This window comes from Orcinus orca, chromosome 17, assembly GCF_937001465.1.
Source record: "Orcinus orca chromosome 17, mOrcOrc1.1, whole genome shotgun sequence".
Lineage (NCBI taxonomy): Eukaryota > Metazoa > Chordata > Mammalia > Artiodactyla > Delphinidae > Orcinus > Orcinus orca.
Genome location: NC_064575.1, coordinates 57,160,980 through 57,188,558, shown reverse-complemented (window position 1 = coordinate 57,188,558; position 27,579 = coordinate 57,160,980). Strand labels below are relative to the sequence as shown.

At 42.6% G+C, this 27,579-nt stretch overlaps 1 protein-coding gene across 1 annotated transcript; it reads left to right on the top strand.

Annotated features, from left to right (window-relative positions):
- Nucleotides 1-18,686: 18,686 nt before the first annotated feature.
- ABRA (actin binding Rho activating protein) lies at nt 18,687-27,330 on the top strand. Its single transcript, XM_004282957.3, has 2 exons — nt 18,687-19,418; nt 26,811-27,330. The coding sequence occupies exons 1-2, from the start codon at nt 18,742-18,744 to the stop codon at nt 27,328-27,330; spliced, it is 1,197 nt and encodes a 398-aa protein (XP_004283005.1). The 5' UTR covers nt 18,687-18,741.
- The last annotated feature ends 249 nt before the right edge of the window (nt 27,331-27,579 follow it).

Genomic DNA, 27,579 nt, shown 5'->3' with positions numbered 1-27,579 from the left:
GAAAAGTAGTGAATAAGAACATGTCCTGCCTGTTGCTATGAGATGTGAAAGGGGGAGGCTGAGAGCCCAGCTTGCCCTGAGAGACTTTGCAGAATAGAAAGGTCAAGCAACTCAGCTGTACATTTGGACTAAGATGCAACTGAGTTGTTTCTGAAAGCCAAGCCCAGAGGGAGAACATACCGAGAGGGAAAAACGAGATCATACTGTCCAGTCATTGATTGAAAACTCAGGCTATGATCTTTGGGTCTGTCACTATATCAGAAAACACAAAATGTCACTAATAGCGATCAATAATGGGATCTGGAAAGCCACTTGAGTAGGGAAGGAAAGGTAACAGGGTTGGGGGGGCGCATTTCATGCTGAATCAGAGTACACAGGGCCCTGGAAGAAAGCAAAATCAAACTGATTGTCAATCAGCAATACATGCATCTTGTTGTTGTGGGCTGGCCACTACTCACTAGAAGAAAGTTTTACTTGGAAAATGAGGATTAGGAATGCAAATGAGTTAAGGTCATAAAGGGGAAGTAATCCATTTGACTCCATACAAGATGAAGGTTGAGCTCAACCTGTCCTAAGACAGCATTTCTGAACAGCCTTTGAAACAGGTAAAAACATCTGAAATTTTAGTCTTCAGTCTCCTTCCCTAAGAACTAGTCTTGCCATTAGAGGCATTTAGATAATGTTGAAAATTTAAGGTGGATCTTGCTACATGAAATGTTGCTTTAACCTTGTATCATCATTGCTGCAGAAAGACAAGCATGGTTATTTATAGATGTCTCAAACTTCTGTTACTATTCCTCTCTCACTTAAAGAACAACAACTTGTGAGGTTTATTTAACTTAATTCACAGACTGTCTTTATCTTCCAGGGAAGATCAAAACCTCTTCTTTATTCCTGTATGTTTGAAGCCAGTTTACCATAACCAGGAAAATTTGCAGCTATGTAGCCAAATGCCGGCATCCTCTAAGAAGTCTTTCTGATAATATTTCTGCTCTCTTCGGATTACTGCTTTAAAGCATATGTAGAGTCCCCGTTTCTTTTCTCCCTTTCCTGTCTCAGCAAGAGTATTTTAGCAGCTCCATTAAGGTATTCAGATTTCCAAATATCAGACTCCCTGGAGTAGCTTTCCAGGTTGAAACTTTACAGAACAGAGGTGGGTAAATTGACACTTTCAGAGTTTGAGATGAAGATGCAATGAAACACACTGCAACATAAATAAGAGAAGACACATCACGATTCTTTTTAACAGGTCACTTCAACCGCTGAAACTTCACTAGCATCAAAATGACTTACTAAACTTTATCGATGGGTAACACTCAAACGCTTGAACCACTTGGACAGCCTGAGCACTGAATTAAACCTGGGTCTTGAAAGTCCCACTATGTGCCAGGTGTTAATCCCCTGGTTGCTGGACTGGGGGTGTCTAGAGGTCCCTGGGTCAGAGGTGAGATGGGAAAGCATAACTGCTGTTTACATGAGTATTTCAACATTCTAGCAACCGTACTAGCTGTGTCTGTGTACACCTGCATCATATTATTCCTGTTTTATGCCGCTCCAAATTGTTCATTAGGAGATACAACAGAAAACATGGTATGATCCAGATTTTGAAACTTTGCTGTGTTTCTTAGGCAACTGTGTGGTTAATCTCATTGTCTTAGTTTTCTTGTGGAAAATAGTTTTTCTAACCTCAGTCATCACGAAAACATAGATTGTGAAAGGTTTCTGCAGGGAAATCTGTCATCAAAAAGCTCTTTATTACTCTCTAGCATTGTCTGTCTTTGAAATATTCTTAAAGAATTTTTGTCCTGTAACTTTCCTAACACAGTCATTAAAATTGCAAACATACTGTCTTAGCTAGATGACTATCATCATCATCATCACTGGTGCCCTGTGTTGACATTATTTAGATATTTTCAGCACCTAATGATGTTCTAAAGAGAAGTTTATGTTCACTTTTTCCCACTATCCTTAAGTCAAATAATTTTAATTGGGTTAAAAATATACTCTCCTCATGTTTTTTACCACAATAAAAAAAAAATAATTATGATGTTGGCACCTTAGGGTTAGAGTATATTACAAATCCAGGGACTTCTACTACTAGGACATAAATAGATATTTATAGGTATTCAGATACCTGTATACTAATTGAGACATGACTTGTAAACATCGAGACTGGCATATTAAAATGATTAACATGTATATATAATATATATATGTATATCCTCGACAATATTATCGTGAGTATCTGAGGACACATACCATTTTCACAACTCAGCCACTTCCTCAGCAGCTGACTTGAGAATAGCACGTTTGCATTAGCCACAAGACCCGAACCCTTCGTTGATAAAGGAATGAAAAGTAAAACATGTACTGAGGGAGATAGACCTGTTTCTTTATCTCATCCTTGAGCAGCTTGAAAATGTTTCTGAGGGAAGAAAAGGTTGTGGGAATTTGGTTGCATGCGGCAGAGGATGATTTATGAAAGTTCAATTATAGTGCGACCCCATCTGTGGTATTCGCCAAGAACCAGATGTGAGTGTCTTTGGTAAAGTAGAACAGAAAAACAGCCCTGAACGCATACTGACCTTCAAAACAAAAGAGCAATATAATGGGTGGCTGCCAGATACAAGTCTCCTGAAAGGGCATTATAATTAAAAATACCTGAATAGTTTTTAAATACAATATACAAGGCCATTCCAATAAGAAGGGAACACAGGCACTGACAAAGAATGACAAGGATTCTCAGAAAGCAAGTGCTTGGAAATTACATTGCACATGAAGTTTCACATAGGGGCTTTAACAAATTGTGTCAGAAGAAAGGGTATAATTCATCTCCCATTCTAATTTTATTGTCATGACAGGAGGCAGGCTGCCACTCAAAGGCTCAGAGACCTGCTATTGCTTTTGCATTGCTTATACCTGCAAGAGACGGTGTATAATCAGAAGTAACATTTTGCAAGTCCCAAAACAAAGTTTCAAAGGGGAAAACTGGACAGTTTACTGATTGGCAGGTTAAGTAGGGCAGACACAGAAGAGAGAACCAAGTGTTGAGATTTGCACTGGGAAATGTCCGTTTATGTAGCCCATCTTCTACCTGAACCTGTCTTGATCCACATAGCAAATAGCTCATGCTGTTTTGATTATCTGAGCTTGAATCAAGACGCCAGACTTCAATTCTAGCAGCGTGTATTTCCGCCACAACATGGACAAATCATTTCCTCCAGAGCTTCACTTACCTGTCTGTAAAATGAAGATAAGGCACACGTTTTTCCACTTTGAGTTATAACCAGGAGGTGCTTGGATTAGATTCTCTTAGGTGAATAAACTTAACACAAGAAGCAACATAGACTCCAGCAGCACTTCCCTACATCATCACTGAAGCAAATTCAAAAGACACACTAGGGATGTCCTGGAAGCTCATATGCACAAGATACAACATAATTCCTTGACCATCATTCGCTTTGTCCATCCTGCTTCAGCCCCATTAAAAAGCAGTTTTCAAAAAGTAGGGAATTATAACCACATTTCAGTTATATGCTATAATAATACAATTTTTTAGCACTTACCATGTTTTACCAAGCTCGGTTTTAAGCACTTTGCACGTATTACTCATTAATCTGCACAGTAACCCCATGGCTAGTACTGTTTTTATCGCCTTTTAATATTTAGGCAAACAGAGTGGATAAATTGCCTTAGATGTACTGGTTTTCTATTGCTGTGTAACAAAATACCACGAAGCGAACAGCTTAAAACAACACACATTTATTCCCTTATAGTTTCTGTTGGTCAAGAGTCCAGGCCTGCATTAACAGTCCTTTGCTCAGCATCTTGCGAGGCTGCAGTCAAGGTGTCAGCTGGGCTGCGTCACCCCGAGGCTCAGCAGGGGAAGAATCTACACCCAAGGTCATTTAGGTGGTTAGTAGGAACCATCTCCTTGCACCTGTATGATGGAGGGTGTCCCTTTTATCTGGCTTCTGGTTGGAGGCCATCCTCTGGTCCTGGAGGCTACCTGCCCCACCTACACTCAAGGGAGGGGATTATGCAAAGGCATGAACCACAGGAGGGAGGAACTGCTGGGGGGTCACCCCAGGGTCTGTCTGCCAGTACTTCTCAAACTTCAATGTACACACAAATCATCTGATGATCTTGTTAAATGCAGATTCTCGTTTAGTAAGTCTGGGAGGGGCCTGAGCGTCTGCATTTCCAACAAGCTCCCAGGTGATGCTGATGCTACTGACAGTCTGGGGACCACCAAGACCCTGTAAAGCTGAGGTAGGAACGAGCAATTTGAGCTCCTGGCCCCATGCTCTTAACCACTTCACTACACCTGTTAAATCTCCCAGGACTGGACATAAGGTTGTTGGCAACAATGTGTCTACTTTTATTTTTGCTGCGCATTTGTTCTTGGAACCCTAAGGTGTTCCGTGTAGTTGACATCTGATTACCTCTTTTCGCATATATGTGGTTTACAGAACAAAGCTTTACCATGGGCAAGCTAGCCTTTAAATCAAAGCTTCAGACACCTTCTAGTTGGCCCTAGTGTCCTCCATCCCCTTCCTCAGCCAGGTGACAGTCTGCCCTGGCTAAGGGTGACACCCCTGGGGAGGGGATTGTGCCTGTTCCCTTTTCGGCGTGCTGAGGAGTGTTGGATAAGCGTTCCCCTAGGTTCTCAACCATCCCCTCCCCTCTCTAAACGAGAGAAGTTTCTTCTTAACTTGTTTTATAAATTGGGCCTCCGTGGATATTTTTACTTGACCAAGTGTTTTACCAAAAATAATTTTCCTTTTAAAGAAAAGGAAAGATAGTACAGGTTTTGAACACTCCTTGGTGTTTTAAGAGAATAAATATTTACTTGGAAGAAAAGACTTACATGGATTTAAAACATCTTACTTAACTAACTACAAATAATTCTCCCTGGACTTTGTAGTGGGGGAACCATTCTCACCAAAAGCATAAAAATGGTTGAATTAAAGTTTCTTTTTCGGTAATCTCTCCCAGACAGGAAGCTGTTATCTATCTTCTTTTTAAAATGATGCTTAGACCCTTACAACTTAAATTTAGCTCTCAGGCAGCCTCTCCTTCCTCCCTGTGGGGTACAAGTGGTGTTAAATGACAGACAGACCGTTAAACAAGATACCTCCCCACACAGCTGCCTTTGCCTCTTTGAGTAAGCTCTAATCTCTATTTAAAAAACAAAAAAAGAAATCTGAAGATAAGCCTGTCAGAGGGTTCTGAAATTAACATAGCTCAGACCTCCCGCCAGTGTCCTAAAACTTAAAATAGTGAATTTCCAGCTGTCTGCCAGCTAGCTGCAAGGCTTTCAAAGTAAAGCCCCTGTTCTGAGGTTGGAGCAAGTCTGCAGTGCTTACCTTGGCACTGGGAAAATTAAGGCAGAAGGAAATAAAGGAGAGATAAAGGCCTCCTTGTAAAACTACACATTGAAGAGCTGACGACCTCCCAGTGCCTAGTGTCACAGCTGCTAACTGCAGTGAAATCATCTCTTCCCATTATTTACTGAGCTGGGCTAACAGCTTTACATTCCAAGCCCCATTCCTCCTTATAATAATCCTGTCAAAAGCACATTTGCACTTCCTGTTTGCATAGAGAACTCAGGCAGAGAGAAGCTAGGTAACATGCCCAAAGGTCACACAGCTAGCTGGCAATGGGGCTTAATTTGATCCAAAGTCAGACTATATAATACAAACAGAGAAGCCTAAAAGCACAATAGGATGCCAAAGGAAAGTAAAACACTCTGCAAGAAGACTGTGGTGGGTTGAATGGTGGCCCCCCCAAAAGATACGTCCGCATCCTAACCCCTGGAATCTGTGAATATGATATTATTTGGAAAAGGGGTCTTTGCAGATGTAATTAATTTGAGGAACTTGATATCATACTGGCTTATCTGGGTGGGCCCTCAATCCAATGACACGTGTCCTTATATAAGAGAAAGGCAGAGGGCAATTTGACACAGAAAGAAGAGAAAAAGACACGGACACAGAGGAGAGAACCATGTAAAGATAGAGGCAGAGACTAGAGTGGTGCAGCCACCAGCCGAGGAAGCCTGGAGCCACCAGGAGCTGGGAGAGGCAAGGAAGCATTCTCCCCTGGAGCCTTCAGAGGGAGCACAGCCAGGCCACCATCTTTTTTTTTTTTTTTCTTTTTTTTTGCGGTACGCGGGCTTCCCACTGCTGCGGCCTCTCCCACCTCGAGCACAGGCTCCTGACGCGCAGGCTCAGCGACCACGGCCCACGGCCCCAGCTGCTCCGCGACATGCGGGATCCTCCCGGACCGGGCCACGAACCCGCGTCCCCTTCATGGGCAGGCGGACTCCCAACCACTGCGCCACCAGGGAAGCCCCAGGCCACCATCTTGATTTCTGAACACCAGAACCGTGAGAGAATAAATTTCTTTTTTAAACCACCAAGTTTGTGGCAATTTGTGACAGCAGCCCTAGCAAAATAATACAGACTTAGACAAAACAAATCCTTAGGTTAACAACTTGTCGAGGCCCCTGTAATTATCATGCGCACCTGAATCCCTGACTAGGGTGCAAACCCTGATGACACCACCTCGTGTGTCTTGGTACCTCTTACAACCATGATACTTAGCTCAATGAATGTTTGTTGACTTGGGCCACGGAAATAATTGAAGGTCTGGCAAGCGGAACCTGTAGAGACAGCAAGCCTGGAATCATCTGAGAGCAGGCAGAGGAGGCTGTGACCAGTCAGTCCCTTCCAAAGGGCAGATCAGACTGGAATCGCCTGTGTGGCTCTTCCGCAGGACTGAGAAGAAGGACCAGGAACCCTGCCCTCATTAGGGCGGATGCAGAGGAGGCCCCATGAAATTCAGAGCAAACAAATGTTTTCAGTCCTCATCAAATCAAAACACAGTCATGGAAATGGAGACAGATTCCTGTAAATTCTGAACTGGAGAACATAACAACTGGAGAAAATAAGAATAAATCTGAGGCCCTTCTATCAATCACACTTTTGTCGTTTTATAATTTACCTTTAAAATAGATTCATTATTAAGGTATACAATGGAATTCACGAACATCTCCCTCCCCCATCACCCATTCATTCACTGACCAAACATTTGTTGAGCACCTACCATGTGTGCTCCTCTCGTGTTTTCCAAGTATACATTCAAATTCTTTGAGAAAAATACCAGGTTTCTCTCTTGTGGTCCCACTCTTCTACCTCTAATATCTTTTCTCTAGTCTTTTTTGTCCTTGATTGCTGTCTTGCCATCTCTCCCAAGAATTATTATATCTGCTTTGCGTGCTCCCTTCTACTTCACAGAGGTCATGTTTTCTGTCTTTACAGTTTTGGCTGAAGGTTCACATTTTTCATCTGTTCTGTGGTAGCTTTTTTCTGGTGAGTGGTCTTTGTTGGTAAGTTTATTGTTCTTTTCCACATATTTTTCTTAAAGTGTCTTTGGGTTGCTACTGTACCATTTTAAAACTTTTTTTACATCACTAAATGAGTTGAATTTTTCTGGACTAGGCATTTAAGAAAGTTCCTGTAAAGAAAGAGGATGGACCAGAGTAGCTTCCAGGTGTTTCAATCCAAAGAACTTTCTATAGCCACCTTAGAGATCTGACTGCTTCCCGCAAATATGATGCAGCCATTTAATTCTTTGTGTACCCTTACTGCTTCTGCCTCTTTAAATCAACTGCTTTTCAAATTATGGTTTTCTCAGGGTATATGCCCAGTAGAGGGATTGCTTGGTCCTATGGTAGTTCTATTTTTAGTGTTTTAAGGAAGCTCCATACTGTTCTCCATAGTGGCTGTATCAATTTACATTCCCACCAACAGTGTAAGAGGGTTTCCTTTTCTCCACATCCCCTCCAGCACTTATTGTTTGTAGATTTTTTGATGATGGTCATTCTGACGGGTGTGAGGTGATACCTCATTGTAGTTTTGATTTGCATTCTCTAATGATTAGTGATGTTGAGCAACCTTTCCTGTGTTTGTTGGCAATCTGTATATCTTCTTTGGAGAAATGTCTATTTATGTCTTCTGGATTGGGTTGTTTGGATAGAGAAGATGTGGCACATATATACGCTGGAATACTACTCAGCCATAAAAAGAAACGAAATTGAACTATTTGTAGTGAGGTGGATGGACCTAGAGTCTGTCATACAGAGTGAAGTAAGTCAGAAAGAGAAAAACAAATACCGTATGCTAACACATATATATGGAATCTAAAACAAAAAAAATGGTTCTCATGAACCTAGGGGCAGGGCAGGAATAAAGACGCAGACATAGAGAATGGACCTGAAGACACGGGGAGGGGGAAGGGGAAGCTGGGACGAAGTGAGAGAGTAGCATTTACATATATACACTACCAGACGTAAGTTAGATAGCTAGTGGGAAGCAGCTGCATCACACAGGGAGATCAGTTCGGTGCTTTGTGACCACCTAGAGGGGTGGGATAGGGAGGGTGGGAGGGAGAAGCAAGAGGGAGGGGGTATGGGGATATATGTATACATAAAGCTGATCCACTTTGTTGTACAGCAGAAACTAGCACAAGTAAAGCAAGTATACTCCAATGAAGATGGTAAAAAGAAAAACAAAACTGCTTTTCAAAGTTGAAGTTTAGGAGGATTTTGATTGCCAGACCTGACACCAGATTTCTACACTCACTACAGCAAACATGCCATGCAGCTTTTTTTACTACACGGTGAATTGCTTCCTTTCAGAAAATGTGTTTTTACAAAATCCTTCTGCAACCCACCCCTGCAGGCCTTCTCAGTATCCCTCTTGACTTTCTGCTACATAGATTCTAACCAACCTCAGCTAGTTTTAGCAATTATTACACATATGTCAGAGTCTGTAGATTACCTGTGTCCTACTTAACAGAAGATAGAGTCCGAGAGGTTTTTTTAAAAAAAAATTGTACCTGTTGCTTTTAGATAATTTCCAGGAAAAGACGGGAAACATCTGGTGTACAAAGCCATGTTCAATGGGCTATTTCAGCATTTTTTTCTCAAAATGACAGCCCTGCACTGAAAGGAATACTTCTAGCACAACTAAGGTTTCAGGATTGGGAATAAATTGTAACTGTATGTTACATTCATGCCAGCCTATGATAAGTTGTATGAGTATAATTAGGATTGGCTATTCCTTCTTGGTTTTCCAAACTTTATCTTTCTGTCAGGACTTTCTTTCCCTCAACACATACACATATTTACACACACACACACACACACACACACACACACACACGGAAGGGGATGTATACAAGATGCTATAGAAAGTTTAAATAAGTTAGAACTAAAAATCTCCCTTGGGTTTGGCAATGAGGAAGTCATCTGTGCCTTGACTAAATTGAGTTTGTGGGCAGAAACCAGAATTGTGGGTTGAATGGGTTGAGAAGTGAACAGGAGGTCACAAATTAAGAAGTGAAGGCTACTTTTTTTTTTTTTTTTTTTTTTTTTGGCGGTACGCGGGCCTCTCACCGCCGTGGCCTCTCCCGCTGCGGAGCACAGGCTCCGGACGCGCAGGCTCAGCGGCCATGGCTCACGGGCCCAGCCGCTCCGCGGCACGTGGGATCTTCCCGGACCGGGGCACGAACCCGCGTCCCCTGCATCGGCAGGCGGACCCCCAACCACTGCACCACCAGGGAAGCCCCGTGAAGACTACTTTTTAAACATACCTTTTTTCCAGCTTTATTGAGATATAATTGACATGTAACAATGTGTAAGTTTAAGGTGTATAATGTGTTGATGTGATACTTATATATTGCAAAATTATTACCACTATAGAGTTAGCTAACGCCTCCATCGGGTCAGATAAAGACACTTGGCATTAAGGAAAGGAAAGTTTTACAGGATCAGATAGAAAGTCAGGGCTAAGAAACTCTATATCTAGATCTTCTTAAGAAGCTGTTTTCGAGAGTGGTGTCACAAGCTTCCGAAGCCCATCCTTCAAGGTGGGGCGCAAAGCGAGGAGGAGGAAAGGAATTTGTGTCCGACCACAGTCATTAGCAGCCCCGACTCTGGAGTCAAAGTGTCTGACTTTGATCCCAGTGTTAACTCTCGTTGGCTCTGTGACTTGGCATGACGTAGCCTCCATGATCCAAAATGATGCCCTAATCAACATAAGAGCCCAGACCTTTCCCCTGAGCTCCAATCCGCATCTACTAGATACCTTACCCTGGTCTTACAGGTATCTCCAAGTTAGTATGTCCAAAACTTAATATTTGTCCAATCCCCAAGCTTAGCATTCCCTTCGTATTTTTATTCTTCGTTAATGAAACCACCATCTACCTATCAACCCAAGACAAAAAGCCTGTTCGTCCCAAATGCCTTCATTTCTTTCACACCTAATATCTCATTGTGACCAACGCCTATCAATTCCACCTCTTAATTACACCTGTAGTGCTTATTCCCTCCTTTCCGACTTTACCACTACCATCTTAGAGTAGGTTTTCATCATCTCTTACCTAGATTTCTGCGCTCCTCCGCCCAGCGCCCTCGCACCTGGCCTGGAACTGTAAATCCCTAGTCCAGATTCGTGAATCCGATTCCTGGGGGCGAGGCCGACGAGGAGGGGCGGGGAGAACTGGCGGAAAGCAGGAGCAGCCGCCCGTTGGCTAGAATTTGGCGCGGTCAGCAGGGCCCACTATCTTTCTCGGTTTGGGAGGAGAGTGGGAGAGGCACTTAGGTTCCCCCACCCCCCGCTGTCACCATAGTAACGAAACTTAGTGGGTGGGGCCGTCTCTCCACTCTCCCACCTCCAGCGGTGGGAACAATTTTGTTCTAGTTGGTGAACTAATAGGGGAAAGAATTGACTGGAATTTCTGCTTTAGAAGAGCCTTTATAAAGGGGGTGGGAAAGAGACCAGAGAGCCAATAGAGACCCCCAAACATCCTGCCCTTGGCGGGGGTTGCCTCTGGATAAAAGAAAACAAAAATAATCTCAGCCTCTACTCTTGCCCACTCACCATCCTTGAGTCCATTCTCCATACTACTGACAAAATGAATTTATTAAAATGCAATTCTGATCATGCCATTCTTCAGGTTAAAGCTTTACAAGGTTTGGATAAAATCTGTCTTTCTTATCAGGGCTTTAAAGTTCCTCCACTATCTGGTCTTACTTATTTACCTGACCAGCTGCAAACTTCACTGCACTTCCTTCCTCGGTTTCCACTGCAGAAGGATGCAGCATTGCTCTTAAGAGGAGAACCTCTTTTGTTTAGAGAGACTTTGTGTCTCTGGAATATGCAGAGGCAATGGCGCCGGCTGGTGGGGAATCAGGAGGTTAAGACAAAGGGAGCTACAGTGCAGAAGTCCCCGGACAGGTGAGAGCTTGGAGATCTGTGTGGCCCAGGCAGGGTGAAGAATGGGGTAGGGGAGAGTCACAGGGAAAGCAGTCAGGGGCCTAAACGGGGAGAGTGTGGTAAGACTTTGCAGACCATCGTGAGGATTTTGGCTTTTACTCTGAGGCAAAAAACAGAGAAAAATTTGAGTTAAGTTTTTAAAGGATATGACTAATGTTGGGAATAGATTGGACAAGGTTAAGAGTAGGGAGACCAGTTAAGGAGACGATGTAATAATCCACAAAAATGCTGATGGTGGCTCGAGCTGCCCATGGTCCAGGTGAGAAGGGGCGGGCAGGTTAATGTCCATAAAGATGGTGAGAAATGGTCAAATTCTAGATACTTCCATTCACACTCATATTTGAAAAGACTTCTAAGATAGCCACTAGACTCTTTCTGTTTACACTGAGTGGAGGGGGATGTAAGTCGTTTTCTTGGGTTATTAAAAGAAAGGGGGGCTTCCCTGGTGGTGCAGTGGTTAAGAATCTGCCTGCCAATGCAGGGGACACGGGTTTGAGCCCTGGTCCGGGAAGATCCCACATGCCGCGGAGCAACTAAGCCCGTGCAGCACAACTACTGAGCCTGCTCTCTAGAGCCCGTGAGCCACAACTACTGAGCATGTGTGCTGCAACTACTGAAGCCCATGTCCTAGAGCCTGTGTTCTGCAACAAGAGAAGCCACTGCAATGAGAAGCCCGCGCACCGCAAGGAAGAGTAACCCTCACTCTCCACAGCTAGAGAAAGCAGCAACGAAGACCCGACGCAGCCAAAAATAAAATAAATTTATATTAAAAAAAATTAAAAAAACAGAAAGGGGACCCCATCAGGCTGTAGTATGTAGGGAAACCCAGATTACACTCCAGTAAGACATGCTGTTTCCTCCTCCGTACCTTGAGTCGTTAAGCCTCTCTCTGGGGCTTCCTCTCCCCAACCGCCTTCGACTGGACAGCAACCCATAATGCTCAGTTCAATCAGCACCTTCTTTTTTGAGGCGTTCCCTAACCCCAAAGATATAACTGATTCTGACCTCAGATATGCCCCTATTCTGACCTGTATATCATAACCCAGTAACACCTGATTGCTTTCTTTCTTTCTCCATGTTCTACTGTGAGCTTCATTAGGGCAGACACTGGTCAGACTCATCTCTTTTGTCACCCGTCCCCTCCATAGCCCGCAGGTGGTGCTTAGTGACTACATAGGTGTACATCAGGTAGTAAGGTAAAAGTAGGTGGCACCAATGGAACCCAGAGACGAGGGTATTACAGAGCTCAGTGGTTTACAATCACTGAGGATCAAATTAGGATCTTAAACCACATTAGGATCACCTGTGGAACTTTAAAAACTACAGCTGGTACAGAGCTGTAACACAGCCAGAGATGTATTACAATATTACAATAGACCCAGTGGTGAAGAAAAAAAGAGAAGTCCGAGCATGGTGACGGGGCTGCTATCCTTCTTTACAGTCTATGAAACACTTCGGTGTACATTATTGACACTCACACCAAGTCCAGGACAAAGAAGATTTTTGCAGGAAGAAACAGGAGCAAAAATTAAATGAACTGTCGCAGCACACACAAAGCTTCTCTATGTGCACTCTTGTTTCAGCCATACATCCTCCAAAATAGGAAGAAAAAGGCTTTTTTCGGTGAAATTCCATAGAGTTACCAAACTATAAAGGCAAGGAGTGAAAAGTGAAGGCAAATGATAGCAAGCTTTGACTATGAGGCTAAGACGTGTTAACTTTATCTGGATGATACTGGGAAGTGGTTAAAGGGTTTTGATCAGCTGAGCGACTTTTAAGGTATAAACATGGGAGATGTGTACAGATGGATTTGCATAGAGCAAAATGAGAAGTAGCAAAATGTATTAAGGAGCTATCGCACTAATTAAGTGGGCGTGATCAGCCCAAACCAGCCATTGATTTCACTTTTTTTTCATTGAACTATAGGTTGACACCATCCTAGGTGTGTTATGTCATACTATTCAATGATCAGAGGAGTTAGGAACATGATACTTTAATGGGTATTGTCAGTTTAGGGTGTTAATGAGGTACACTTCTAAATTGTGCAGTTTGGAGTTAATCGATTAAACATGAATTGAACCAAGTTAGTGTTAATAACAGTAAAGACTGAACAACGTTATTCAAAGAAGAGTGAGTTTCAGTCATGATTACAAGGTCAGTTTCTGAGACACCATTGTTCAGATTTAATTAAATATCGTAAGCATTTATCTGTTTGTTTCCTGAATTAAATTAATGTGACTATAGATTGGTAATGGTTTGTGTGACATTTGTTCTCTGAAATTTTCTTTGGTCTCTGGCAATGTATGTAAATTATTATTGTTTATGATGTAAAAGTTTATGTTGTATTATACATATTGAGGTTCGATGTGTTGTCTGTGAACTGAGGTCATTTATGTAGAAGGTGGCATCATTATCCTCAGTAACAGTATAAAAACAATGTGAACAGCTTCCACATGGTGCTCTTATCCAGCGTATTGGGCATTGTGCTAACTGCTGCACAAACATCACCTCATGTAGACACACAAGAACGGCGGGGAAAGTCATGTTATTGCCATCAGACAAGGCAACTGAGTCTCAGAGGAGTTAACTCTTGTGGTACACAGATTCTGAAAGGAGATCCAGAATGCAAAATCAATCTGCCTGAACCCATACCTGGGCTACTGGTCACGACACTCTTGAGACCTGCATGTGAAATGTCTGCTGGAAGCCTCTAGAATCTAGAACAAGGGTTGACAGCCCCGATGGTGTGTTAGGTTAAATGGTGCTGGGATCCTACCCAAGACCTGTGTCCAGAGACAGTTTAGCACCAGTGGTAGTTTTTAAAGCTCCACAGGTGATCCCAATGTGATTTAAGATTCTGATGTGAGCCTCAGTGATTGGAAACCACTAAGCTCCATATTCCAGGAGGTTCCAGGAGAGCACCTGTGCTCATCCCTTTGGTTATCCCTACCAAGTAACTGAGACCTCATTTGACCTGCAGCAGGCTGAGGGAACCCTTTCAAACACTGCTTTAAAGGCCGCACTATAAATTACCTTACAATGAAACACTATAAATAAGCGTTCCCTCGCAGCCACCAGTCCCTCCCTACAAATCACCCCACTTGACCCTCCCACCTGAAGACGCATCCCTGCCGTGGGTTTGGCATCAGTCCTGTCCTTGGTCAGACAGAAATATCTTAGGAGCTTTAATTCTCTAACTCCATGACTCAACATCCAGATATTAATAGCAATTACCACTTATCGAGCTTCCATGGGCCAGGCACGCTGTTCAGTGCTTCACACGTGTTACTCATTTGATTCTCACACTGACCCTATGAGGTAGACGCTCTGATAATACTCATCTTACAGATGAAAAAACTGAATCCTAAGAGAAATTAAGTAACATGATCTAGGTCACCCTGCTAACCTGCAGAGCCTGGATCTTCACCTGGTTCTGCCCGACCACCGGGTCCATGTTCTTGGTTCCTCTCAGTGCTCCAGGTCTCCACGGGCGCCCCAGCACTTCCGCAACTCAAGGGGGAAACCCTCCTTCTCACCACAAATCGTCCCTTCTATCCTTTTCCAGATAATTCACCTCCTCACACCTGTCACTTAAATTGAAACCTCTAGACCACCCCCGATACCCATCACCCCTGGCAACTAGCGGGTCTGATGTGAACCTCAATGGCTCTCAAACCTTTCTCTCTTCTTTCAGATCCTCACTGGGTTCTTTCCAAGATTATTTTTGTAACCCCTATAAAGAGTCTCCCTATCCTAGTCCTATCTTTTTCAAATCCAAACCCCACTTCACTGGTTTTTGATTTGATCGTTTGGTGACGCAAATTTGATAACACATTGAAGTTTAAAATTTTTTAGTGATGCAAGTGAGTCCCATTTGATAAAACACTGATTCCTTAGCAAGGCGTTCTTCGTAATATCGCTCCAACTGACTTCTTCAAAGGCCTGTCCTACTGCTCCCGGGCCCCTTGTTCTTACCCCATAAACACTGTATGCTCTTCTCTAAAGCTTATAAACTGGGGGTCCACAGAATCTGGTCCGAGAACTGTGTAGGTTCACCCAGTACTACTCTGTGTGAGCGTGTGTGTGTGTGTGTGTGTGTGTATTAACTGTCACCACTTAAAGAACCGGGAGAGTTCATGTAAAAATCCAGATCTCTTACTTCTCTTGTGACATTGCTTCGCCAGTTGCCCACAGTCCTCACCACCCCATGTTGTGCCCCAACCCAACTCACCTCATGGGTTTAAATGACCTGCATGATCCTGGAGGCATCTGAGGTTGTGATCTCCACGCGGGGCCATTAGGTCTCTGGGTGTACCGTGCATCTTCATGCCTTATCTTTGTTCACCGCGTTTCTTCAGATTAGAGCGCCCTTTCTCCACCTGGTAGAGTTTAACCTTTTAAGGATCAGATAAAGGACCACCCCTGCTGTGAAGTCCTTCCAATAAAATCAGTCACCTGTGCTCAATGAGCCCATAAAGCTTTATTTCTATTTCTAGTGTAGTTCTCCCCAAACTATTAAGGGCAGTTGTATGCATGTCCTCTCCTGGCTAGATGGGAAGACGTTGAGAGTAGTTTCTGCTTTGTTCAGCTTTACACTCTCCCCGACACTGTCTACCATCAGGCCTCACCCACTGTATTCATTCCATTAGCAGTGAGTTAAGTAAATTCATTTGAAATCAAAAGCCATTTGTTGCTGCCCATTAAAGTCTTTTCATTCCCACTTTTCTGTGAATGAACAAGTAAAAAACGTACTTATTTATGTAGAAAGGATCAATGAAATTATTGTTTCATATAAGCCTTGAGCAAACGTCGGTTTCTAAAGTCTCTTTAGTAAGATTATATAGCTGGTGATGAGAGCTGGCTCCATCTGGCTTCTAAGTGTATCATGCAGAGAATTGCATAAATATAACTTCCTCCCTTCCTTAGTATTGCCCATATGATCAAATAATAACTAGTATTTTTTACAAAATACTTCCACACTTATGACAAATTTCTTAGGTGGTAAATACTTCATTAATCAGGTCTGCATTTTCACCTACAGTTTCTAATCTCATCGTCTCACAGGGAACTCACATTGTAAACTACTTAGTTCACTATATCTTTCTTTGAGACTTTATTTTCTTTTTTTTTTTGTGGTACGCGGGCCTCTCCCGTTGCGGACCATGGGCTCCGGATGCGCAGGCTCAGCGGCCATGGCTCACAGGTCCAGCCGTTCCGCGGCATGTGGGATCTTCCCGGACCGGGGCACGAACCCGCGTCCCCTGCATCGGCAGGTGGACTCTCAACCACTGCGCCACCAGGGAAGCCCCTATTTTCATTTCTTTTACACCTTCTATTAAAGCAGAAGAATGCTGAACTCTTAAGACTCTAGATCGAGGTTGAGAAAGAAGATATTCCTTATAAGATGCACAGTAGGTAGTATACAGACCTTTCTTTAGGGAAGGAATGCCCAAAGCTGACACGAGGAGGAAAAGGATTTCACACTCGCTTCTGAAGAAGCATGAGTGAAGGACCACAGTTGCTGTGGAAGCAAAATCTCAGAAGGAATGACCAGATTCTTTTAGTAGCTGCCTGTTTTTGCCAAGACTATCTGCTGATAGCCCTAAGCCCAGGCAGCTGACTGCAATGCCTGTTAATATGTGAAAGACTAGTTAACATTTTGCTGTTTCCATTCTCTCCCTATAAGAATTGAATGTGGAACAGGTGTGGGCAGGGAAGCAGAAAAGTCCCTTGGGGAGTTATAAATTAGCCTGGTCCTGGGTTGAGTTCATGGGCATCTCTGAGGAACCCCATTCCTTCCCAAGGCATTCCAAGTAGCTGAAGGGAATCTAATAGGAACCAAACAGTCTGCAGTGTGTCTACATTCTAAGAAAGAATGCCAGAAATTTCAGACTCAGATTGAAATCTTTGTCATAGTTTTCTTTTCTTGTGATCCAATTTCCTCTTAATCAAGAGGGATTTTGTCTCTGCATTGTCGGACCACAGTTAACATTTTCAGATGCTGTTGAACTCTAAAAACACATCTGACAGATTTCTAGATAGAGTAGTAAATCGTCTCCCCAATTGTCTTAATCCTGGGAGGTAAATGACCTACAGGATGGAAAACCGACATCAACATATTTTTTTAAATAAATTTGTCTCACAATCAGAAGTAATTAAAGTTCTTACCTTTTTATAGTCTTAGACAGCAGTTTTCAATCAGTGTGGTTAACTACATGTCAAGATTGGAGGAAAGTATACAGTTAAAAAATCTATAGAACTGTTGTATGAAGGAAAAATTCTATTTGTCTTACTTTATTACTCAGTGTTGAGCCCTGAGCATTTTTACCTGGTTTAGGACACTTAATAGATGGTTATTTTCCTGTCCAAGTGCCCTATCTATCCAGTCCTTTTTTAAAAACTATATTTCAGGTCTTTGTTCTGAGAATTGAAAAAATGGTTTTTCTGCATGAACTTGAAGTTCTGCTAAGGAAGGTTGTGTTATTCAAAACAAAAGTTCGGGTAGGGGTTGCTTCGGATAGCATTCACTTATTTTGTCTTTAAATAGTCTGCTTTAACAAAACATTTGAAAAGATTTGTTGTAATAATCTCTGAAGTTCAGTGTGTGTGTAGGTCTCAATTTAAAGATTTTTTTAAAAAATAATTGGACCAAAATTTTGACTATCGTCTTGTGTATTAATAGGATTTGTCTATAAAATAATTCAAACGTGGGACTAAAACACCAGGCCCTTGTCTCCCCCCTTATCTGGGCCTCAATTTTCTCATCTGGTAAATGGAGCTTGGATGAGGTGACTTCTAAAGTCTGTATCGAATAGAGCTGAAGACAAAAAGAAAAAGGCAACTTAGGACCCTTGATGAGTGGAGTGAAAAGAGGCACATCTGGGTTTGAGTCTCAGATATTATTCGCTGTAGGAAGTTACGTGTCACTGTATTCAGCTATAAAATGGGGACTAACTAAGAGCTATATTGAAAGCTGTTGAGGTTTCAATGGAAACAAGCCTATAATGTTCCCAGCACAACTTGTGCATGTATTTTATGCTCCTATAAATGGTAGGACCATATTTTAAGGTCAGGAAAAACCTAAGGCTGAGCACATGATCGGATCTAGTAATTTCCACTCTGGCACTTGGAAAAGAAAGGGCGTGATCCTATCACTGTCTTTTACCAACAGAGATGTCCCTCTGCTCTGATGAAACTGGAGCTGTCAGGGTTTAAAAAAAGCACACCATCACAGGGAAGGCACTGCATCTTGGCAAGAAGTGCTTAACATAGTTTCCACCGTGACCAAATTCTCTTCCCACCCCACGTCCCACTTCTATTTAAATCCCAGGCCCTCCACCGGCCCCCACTCATTTTAGCCAGTGCCCAGGCTAGCAGCAGAGAAGAGAAAGGTAGCATGGCTCCGGGGGAAAAGGAAAGGGAGGAGGGGCCAGCCAAGAGTGCCCTCCGGAAGGTACGCACAGCCACCCTGGTTATCAGCTTGGCCCGAGGTTGGCAGCAGTGGGCCCATGAGAACAGCATCAGGCAGGCCCAGGAGCCCACAGGCTGGATGCCAGGAGGGACCCAGAACCCACCCCAAGCTTCTGGACCAGTGATCCATCCCACCACCCACCGGAAAGCTCAGAGGGCCCCAAAGTCTTCCTCCCCAAAGCCAGAGGAACACGGAGATGGACCAAGCTCAGAGGAAGCCACCGAGGTGTCTCAGATCAGAAGGAAAGAGGTGACCAAAACAGTGGTCAGCAAGGCTTACGAGAGAGGAGGGGATGTGGGCCACCTCAGCCACAGATACGAGAAGGATGGGGACACGCCTGAAGCTGGGCAGCCAGAGAGCGAAATGGACAGAATCCTCTGCGGCCATGGCTCCCCGACGCGGAGGAGAAAATGTGCCAGCCTGGTATCTGAGCTCATCGAAGGCTGGAAAGAGATGGGACAGGAGGAACAGGAAGGGCCCAAGTGCAGGAGCAGCAGCGTAGACACAGAGGACAGCGGCTACGGAGGGGAGACGGAGGGGAGGCTGGAGCTGGATGGAGAGCGGGTGGCCACTGCCAGAATCAAACGCCCCTTGCCCTTCCAGTAAGTGAATGCATCTCCCAACTCCTTATCCCGCTCCTGAGCCCCAGGCAGCTGCGGGAATCCCAGAGAGCAGGGAAGGACCACCAAAGTCAGAGTGAGAATCTCACAGCTCGGGCAGGCAGCGAGGTCTGGGGAAAGGCACGCCCCTGGGCTAGGAGGGCAGGACCAAGCTCAGCTATGGACCTTTGGGCCAAGGGCCTGCACTATTTGGTTTCTCCTTTCTCTTTTTGAACACTCCAGGTTTAGCCACAACAAATCTGAAGCCACCGGAGAGGGGTATCTGCTTTGGGAAAAATTTTTAAGTCAATTCTATAATGAGTAACAAATTGGCTTATTTTTCTGCAGAGACAAGTATTTACTGGTAGACTGAGTGGAGAAACCTTTCCCTTGTCCAAAATCAGTCTACAATATTTTCAAGAGACACATCTACCCAAATAGTGCCCCTGGAACACGGATTTCTGTGAGCCTGTATACAGGTGGGAAGCTGCTGTCTGACGTCAAAGCAGGCTCTGAAGTCAGACAGACCCAAGTTCAGATTCCAGCTCTGCCCTGACTATAGTTAACAATACTGTATTATGCACTTGAAAGTTGCTAAGAGAATATCTCTTAAATGTTCTCACCACACAAAAAAACGGCTTATTCTTCTAAACCCATTTCCTCCTTTGTAAAACAATGGCAACAGTAACCTTTTGGAATAAATTCTGTGGTATTGGGAGGAGAGGAGAATTTAGCACAGTGCCTGCACATAAGCTCACTATATGAAGGTTATTACTCCTCATATAGATTTTATTATTTAGCAATTTTTCAAACCTTCAGAAAATTTTGTTCTGCTTATAAACAAAGATAGAAATGCTATAAAAGCTAGGTAATTAAAATATCACAATCCGAAAACAACTAAATGCACGCACGCGCGCGCACACACACACACACACACACACACACACACACACACACACACTGACTCAAACTGATACTTTAGTCTGACAAGAAACGCATGTTTTGTTTCAAGACAGTAGCTGCCTCCACGTAACAGAAAGTCAGGATTTCTCATTCAACAACCACAGGATGTCAGAATATAGGAAAAGTCTCAGATGTGGAGAATAATTATAAACCGACTCCTTCTGGGAACGGTTAGATGTGTAGGTGTGTTTTTCAACTTTTATGATATAATCAGAAAGTAAAGAACAAAACTGGTTACCTTATTTGACAAAAAGCTGTCAGTTTGTGACTTTAAAGATGTTTTGAAAGAATTAGCACTATTATATTGAAAGCTTTCAAGCAAAATGAAATGGCAAACGTAGGTAATCATAATTCCGCGTGCATCTAGTGTGTGCTGTGGGTATCTTACGTGCTTTGTCCTTAGAACTCTCACAATGAGGTAGGTAATATCCCGTTTTAGGGATGAGAGCACTGAAGCTCAGAGGGAAATTTCACTCAGCAAGTTAGTGACCTGAGATGAGTATGCCTGTCTCTAAATGTAATGCTTTGAAACCAGACATGATGCTACTTCTCATGCAGCACCTTGAGGATGCACTCAGAGATCTAGATTTGTGCTCTATTTACATTCACATAGGAATTCATAATCAGAAATCACTATTCTACCAGACCATATGGAACCATAGTCTAAGTTTTGGCCTTGTGAATTTGGAGGGGGGCGTGTGCTACAAAACAAAACAATAGAACCGAATAAACCCAACGGAATAAAGACTAAGGGTGGCACAATGACGATCTTACTGTCAGCATGTTTTGAATTGGCCAGAGGTAGGGAGGTGACAGTTGGGACCAATCTCCAACGCATGTACTCTTCTTTGGCACTCTTCTAAGTATTTATTCATTTAATCCTCATTCTCATGGGGTAGGCACAGTCATTATCCTCATTGGATAGATGGGAACATAAGACGAAGTATTAGCGAATTTGTATAAGATTGTACAGCCCATGGGGTTTGAACCCAGGCACTCTGGATCCAGAGCCCATCCTCTTGACCACTACTCTAAATTGTCTCACCTGGAAGTGAGAACTTCCATACCGGACCCTTCTGTTGGTTCCCCCAAACAGACATGTACATGGACACCTTCTTAGTGTGATAGAGAGATACCTTTGAATGAGAGACAGATTTGAATCATGGTCACTCTGGCAAATCCTAAATTTCTCTGTACTCATCTAAAAAAAATAGATGTGATAATCCATAGAGTTATTTTGGTATTAATTATGTAAAGCAACGGACCCGGGAAAGCTACTTAATAAGTTGTACTCATTATAATGCAAGGTGCCAGCCCTGGTGATCCCAACACTATGAGATGCTAGGAGATTGGCTCTCAGGGTTTGGGGAGGAGAATGGGAATGAAATCCCTTCCTTCCTTCTTTGGTTCCTTTCCCTTAGTCTTAGAATACGTAGGGTACCAGAATGTTGTACACAGCAACAGCAGCTCTGAATGTCAGCAGTAATCCTAGCTATGCTCAGGAAGCTTCAGCAGAAGCCCAATGGGACTTTTTACCTGATGGGACTCTCACATACTGCTTGAAAAATGAATGTGGCATTATTGAGGAGGCCTATGGGAAAGGGGGTTTTGTTCATTTATTTTTAATTCTAAGCACCGTTCTTTCCCCATATCCACTAACAGGGAGAAAATTATGTGTCACGAATATTTAAGTAGAAAAAAAGTTTTCTTGGTGGTTAAGATGTTCTATGGATAACAGAGACAAGGCAGGTTTGGTAGAAAGTAGAAATATTCTTCACCAGTAGAGTTTTACTACCTGGGGCTTTACCATGAAAATGATTTCTATTTTATGCTTTATTTTTTAAATATTCAGTCTTTTGATTGTATAGCTATGTGACTTGTTTGGTCCATCTCCTTTAGACAAAGGAAATTTTATCTCCCATACAGTAATGATGCAATATTGAAATGACAATCACTCATCCATTCTCTCCTCCAAGTTCTGTTTAGCAAAAATACTAATGGCTGAGCGTTTTATAGAAAAGGGAACTGTATACAAGTCATAGAGCTAGTAAGTGATGACACTGGGAAGGCTGATGCCGGGGCTTGCATTCTTAACCACTGTGTTAGACTGATTCTCTGAGGACAGAGTGGACTCAAGAAATCAAATGGAGATCAAAGCATCAGCTTAATTAGTGGAATCCCAATAACTCCCAAACTGTAGTGTTTTGGTACAACTATATTGAAGATATTTGCTAGAAATGAAGGGGAAAGTGTGGCTTTCTAATATTTGCCCCCAATTCTCGAGCTTGGAACCCTTTCCATGGACTCTGAGGACAGTTGCCAATCTGCAAGGAGAAGCACAGGCTTGGCTCCCAAACCTGGCTGATAACAGAAAGGAGAGCACAGTTTTGAATTCAGTCACCCTGCTTCTGAAAAGTGTGACCCTGTAGATATCAATCTCCCATTAACCAAATTGGCTATACTTCCTGTGGTGAAGGGCAAGCAAACCAGTGGACAGAGGAGCAGATTCTCCCCAGAACTTCCCTGAGAAGTTGGAAAGGGTGGCAGAAGTTCTTCAGTTTACTGACAGAGAAGTGTTCTAGCCTAAGGTATGGATGTGGTGCTAGTCTTTGAATATCGCTTTGCTTCTGTAAATGTGTAAGAGATTGTCTTTCTAAAGCTCAATCTAAACTATTATTCACATTTTTACTTGAAATTTAGAAAAACAGGATAAGCTGATATATTAAGTCTTACACTCATTGATCAGGAGGATACTCAAGGTATAAGACTTTCTAATCCTGATTTAAACCTGAAACTTCCATACTTTTTAAAAACTGGAAATACTAAGACAATATAGAACGTTTATAAGATAGTGAAAATTAAATACTCATTAAGATATATTTTCTTCTAGTACTTCTTTAAAACAACCTTGTCTATTTTCTAATTCTTGCTAATAGGATCAATTCTTTTGCTTTCCTTTTCTCTTATTACTGGAAATTACAGTTTGACCATGAAACAAATGGAAATTAAGATTTAGTAGGTGCTTTTTTAGATGTTTCTCTTCTTCAAAGAGTTATTACCTCACCAACCCTAACCCTTATCCCAAATGACATAGAGTGTCAACACTCAGGGAATTTAAGTTCCTAATTAAAATTAGAAGAAAAAATACTACATCAATGAATGAGAGACCCATATAACATACAGTTTAAACAAATTACCTCTGGATGATAATTTGAATATTTTTCTGCTTCTTGTAAATTTTAAAATCAATACAGTTGATGCAAAACAACATGGGGTTGAACTGTGTGGGTCCACTTATAAGCAGATTTTTCAAATAAATGCTTGCAACACTATTACACAATCCATGGTTGGTTGACTCTATGGAGGTGGAACCATGGATACAGTGTAAGTGTAGAGTTATACTCGGATTTTCAAGTGCTTGAAAGATCAGAACCCCTCCCCCACCATTGTTCCCTTGAACAACAAGATGAGGATCCTGTAGTACTGTAGTATTTACTATAAAAAAAAAAAATCCATGTATAAGTGGACCCGTGCAGTTCAAGCCTGTGTTGTTCAAGGGTCAACTATAATACCAGCATGAAAGAGAATTTTGAAAAAGAAAAAAAAAATCAACTGTCACCTAGATACCAACATAATTATTTTCAATTGTGCACATGCTCTTGATTTCTTCAGCCTGGTGTGTACACATTTTACATGGTTAGAATTGTACCATATATACTCAAATTTGGTTCACTCTGATGATTTTCATGAATGTCTTTTAGTGGTTATTCGTCATTCTTTTTTCATTATTGAATATTCAATGAGTACCTAAAAGACTGTCTGGCACACAGCAGTTGTCATAAGTACTTTACTAGAGGATGGAAGGAATGTCAAAGTGCCCAGAAGCTCCTTAAAGGGAGGATGTATTATGTTTTATACTATAGGACAGAACCACAGGTGGTGCTCAGGAGACAAAAAGTATGAGTTAATAAATCGTGCTATTCTTTTCACTTTCTTCTGAGATGTTTCAAGTCGCTTCTCCAGCAAGATGTTCCAGCCTTGGGCTTGTTTTTGAAGACTATGTCTGCCATGGATTGCCATCATTCCAAGGGCACTAGGTGTTTCCTCTCCTTTGGTCATGAGATCAAGCAGCCCATAATCTGAGCAGCTGAACAGGGACAGTCTATGGAGATGCAGATGAAGACGAGGACCAGCAGGGTTGAGGGAAATGCATTCCACTTCAGGGCAGTGTAGCTCCTAGCACTTTTCCATACATGTATGATTTTTTTAAGTTGTGATAATTGTGTAAACAGTTTTTGTATGCTGCTTTTTCCCAATTAACTTTGTCATATACTTTTGTCCATGTCATTACAAAGAAGAGCAGTGTTATATTCAGCAATGTACTCCTAGTTTGAATTCTACTGCAACAGTGAAACAATGCAGCAAGTGTAGGACACAAACCACGGGAATTAGTGAAAGGTCGCCATCTAGTGGATGGCCTTCCTCTTCGAAGAAAACAATGCTCAGGCAAGTATGCTTGCCTCTCTACCCAGAGTTAGCCTCCTGCATCTGAATGACCAGACTGCAGGAAGTGAGTCTGGATAGCGAGGAAGACTCACATCTGACCCGTTCCTGGGTTTTGAACAGCAAATTGTGAGAGTTCAGATAGCAGGGGCCGCTGAGTTCGGGCATGCCATTGCCATAAGCAAATCCAACCCTGCTCTACATCTCCCACTTCCAACGCTTCCACACATGAAGCCACTCGGAGCTGGGGAGAAGGATGGGTGAGGCACTTGTACAGATGAGGAATACAAATTTCTGACTTTTAGGCAGTCCAAGAGTTCATGCTTTACTCATGAAGGCAAAGAGACCTCGAAAAAAGGTCTAGGAGATTGGAGATACAGAAATGACAGGAAAAGTCTGTTAAAGACAAATTTTGCCATTTTAAAATTAGATCTGCACCCTCATGACATTATTGGTCTACACTTTCCAATGCTGGTTTTTGTTTTGTTTTAGTAAGAAATGCATTCCAAACTGCAAGGGCAGACACACACATTTGAGACACAGCTCATCCACATATTAGACACTGTCTTGGCAGGCTGAGTGGCATCATCACACAGAGGGAAGAGCACTGACTCTGCCTAAGACAGTCTGGGTTTGAATCCTGCCTCTTCCGCTGGGTTAGGGCAGCATTTCACAGAAGTTATACACAGGCTCTGGAGCCGGATTAACTTTGGTACAAGTCACAGACCCATCACTTAACAGCTTTGTGACTTTAAGCAAAGTTACTTAACCCCTCTGGCCTCAGTTTCCTCATCTGGGAAGTGAGATTAACAGTACCTATCTCATGAAATGGTTGTGGAAATACTAGTAGAAAGTGTTTAGAAGAATGCCAGCACACTGTGTTCAATAAATGTTACTACTGCTCGCTGGTGTTTCCTATATATACAGCTTGATTTTTCAAAATTTGTGGTACATCACAGATACTAGTATAGATATGCTTCATTAAAGATCCATGTATAGGGACTTCCCTGGCAGTCCAGTGCTTAAGACTCCGCACTTCCACTGCAGGGGGCACGGGCTCCATCCCAAGTCGGGGAAAGAAGATCCGCATGCTGTGCAGGGGGCCCAAAAAAAAAAAAAATCCATATATAAAAATCTATACATGAGTAAATATTACAGAGTATGTGTGCCGATACAAGGCTTATTTTGGGCAAATAACTGTTTCTTGATGTCCCGTGTAAAGTGTATTCCCTTAATACACTCATTCAAGTCCAGTTCTAAATGTTACTAATATGCAACTTTAAGATACACATATTTGGGGCTTCCCTGGTGGCGCAGTGGTTGAGAATCTGCCTGCTAATGCAGGGGACACGGGTTCGAGCCCTGGTCTGGGAGGATCCCACATGCCGCGGAGCAACTAGGCCCGTGAACCACAACTACTGAGCCTGCGCGTCTGGAGCCTGTGCTCCGCAACAAGAGAGACCGCAACAGTGAGAGGCCCGCGCACCGCGATGAAGAGTGGCCCCTGCTTGCCACAACTAGAGAAAGCCCTCGCACAGAAACAAAGACCCAACACAGCAAAAATAAATAAACTCTTACCCCCAACATCTTCTTTAAAAAAAAAAAAAAACACATATTTGCATTACATTTGTGTAAGGAAGCCTTTTTCTTGAAATAGTTTAATATGATTATTTTACAGAGCTTAAAACATTACTGTTATTTAGAGAGAAAATAATCTAGAAGGAGATACCTCAAACTAAGAACAATGGTGGCCTTGTATATGATTTTTCTTCTTTTATCTCTTACTTTTTTGAATTGTTCATATTTCTTTCATAATGAAACAATTATAGTTCCATTAAGATGCATATGTACAAGAAGTACAGACAGAAAGCAACACTTGGGTGTTAAAATATCAATATTTTGATTCTTCATCCTCTCTCTCTCTTTTCGGGCAAATAGAGTCACAGAGAAACTCAACTGCAAAGCCCAGCAAAAATACAGCCAAGTGGGCAACCTGACAGAAAGATGGCAACACTGGGCTGATGAACACAGACAATCTCAGAAGCTCAATCCTTTCAGTGAAGAGTTTGATTATGAGTTGGCCATGTCCACCTGCCTGCACAAAGGAGATGAAGGCTACGGCCGTCCCAAGGAAGGAACCAAAACTGCCGAAAGGGCCAAGAGAGCCGAGGAGCACATCTACAGAGAAATCATGGACATGTGCTTCATCATCCGAACGATGGCTCACCACAGACGGGACGGCAAGATCCAGGTTACTTTTGGAGATCTCTTTGACAGATACATTCGTATTTCAGATAAAGTGGTGGGCATTCTCCTGCGTGCCAGGAAGCATGGACTGGTTGACTTCGAAGGAGAGATGTTATGGCAAGGCCGGGATGACCATGTTGTGATTACTCTACTGAGTGAACCTTCAACTGCACAAGCCAAACTTGACCCACTCTTGTCTTAATGCTAAATGTGAATGTAGTGAAAAGTAAAATGCAAACTGCTCTGTACTAAGTTGGTAAATATTAAACAATTTTTACATGATTGACTTTTTTGGCACTCTATTTAAGCACACACAAAGCATTTCAGAAAGGACATCGAGGACTATTCGTATATAATAGTATAAATATTTGAAATTCTATTTACCCTTCTAGGCAAAAATGTTTGGCTATTCTTTGCACAACTACTATAAATCTTTAAATAAACAATTATA

Coding starts and splice junctions, on each gene's coding strand:
- ABRA (XM_004282957.3), top strand. CDS start 18,742: ATGGCTCCGGGGGAAAAGGAAAGGGAGGAGGGGCCAGCCAAGAGTGCC. Junction 19,419..26,810: donor AAACGCCCCTTGCCCTTCCA/GTAAGTGAATGC, acceptor TCTCTCTTTTCG/GGCAAATAGAGTCACAGAGA.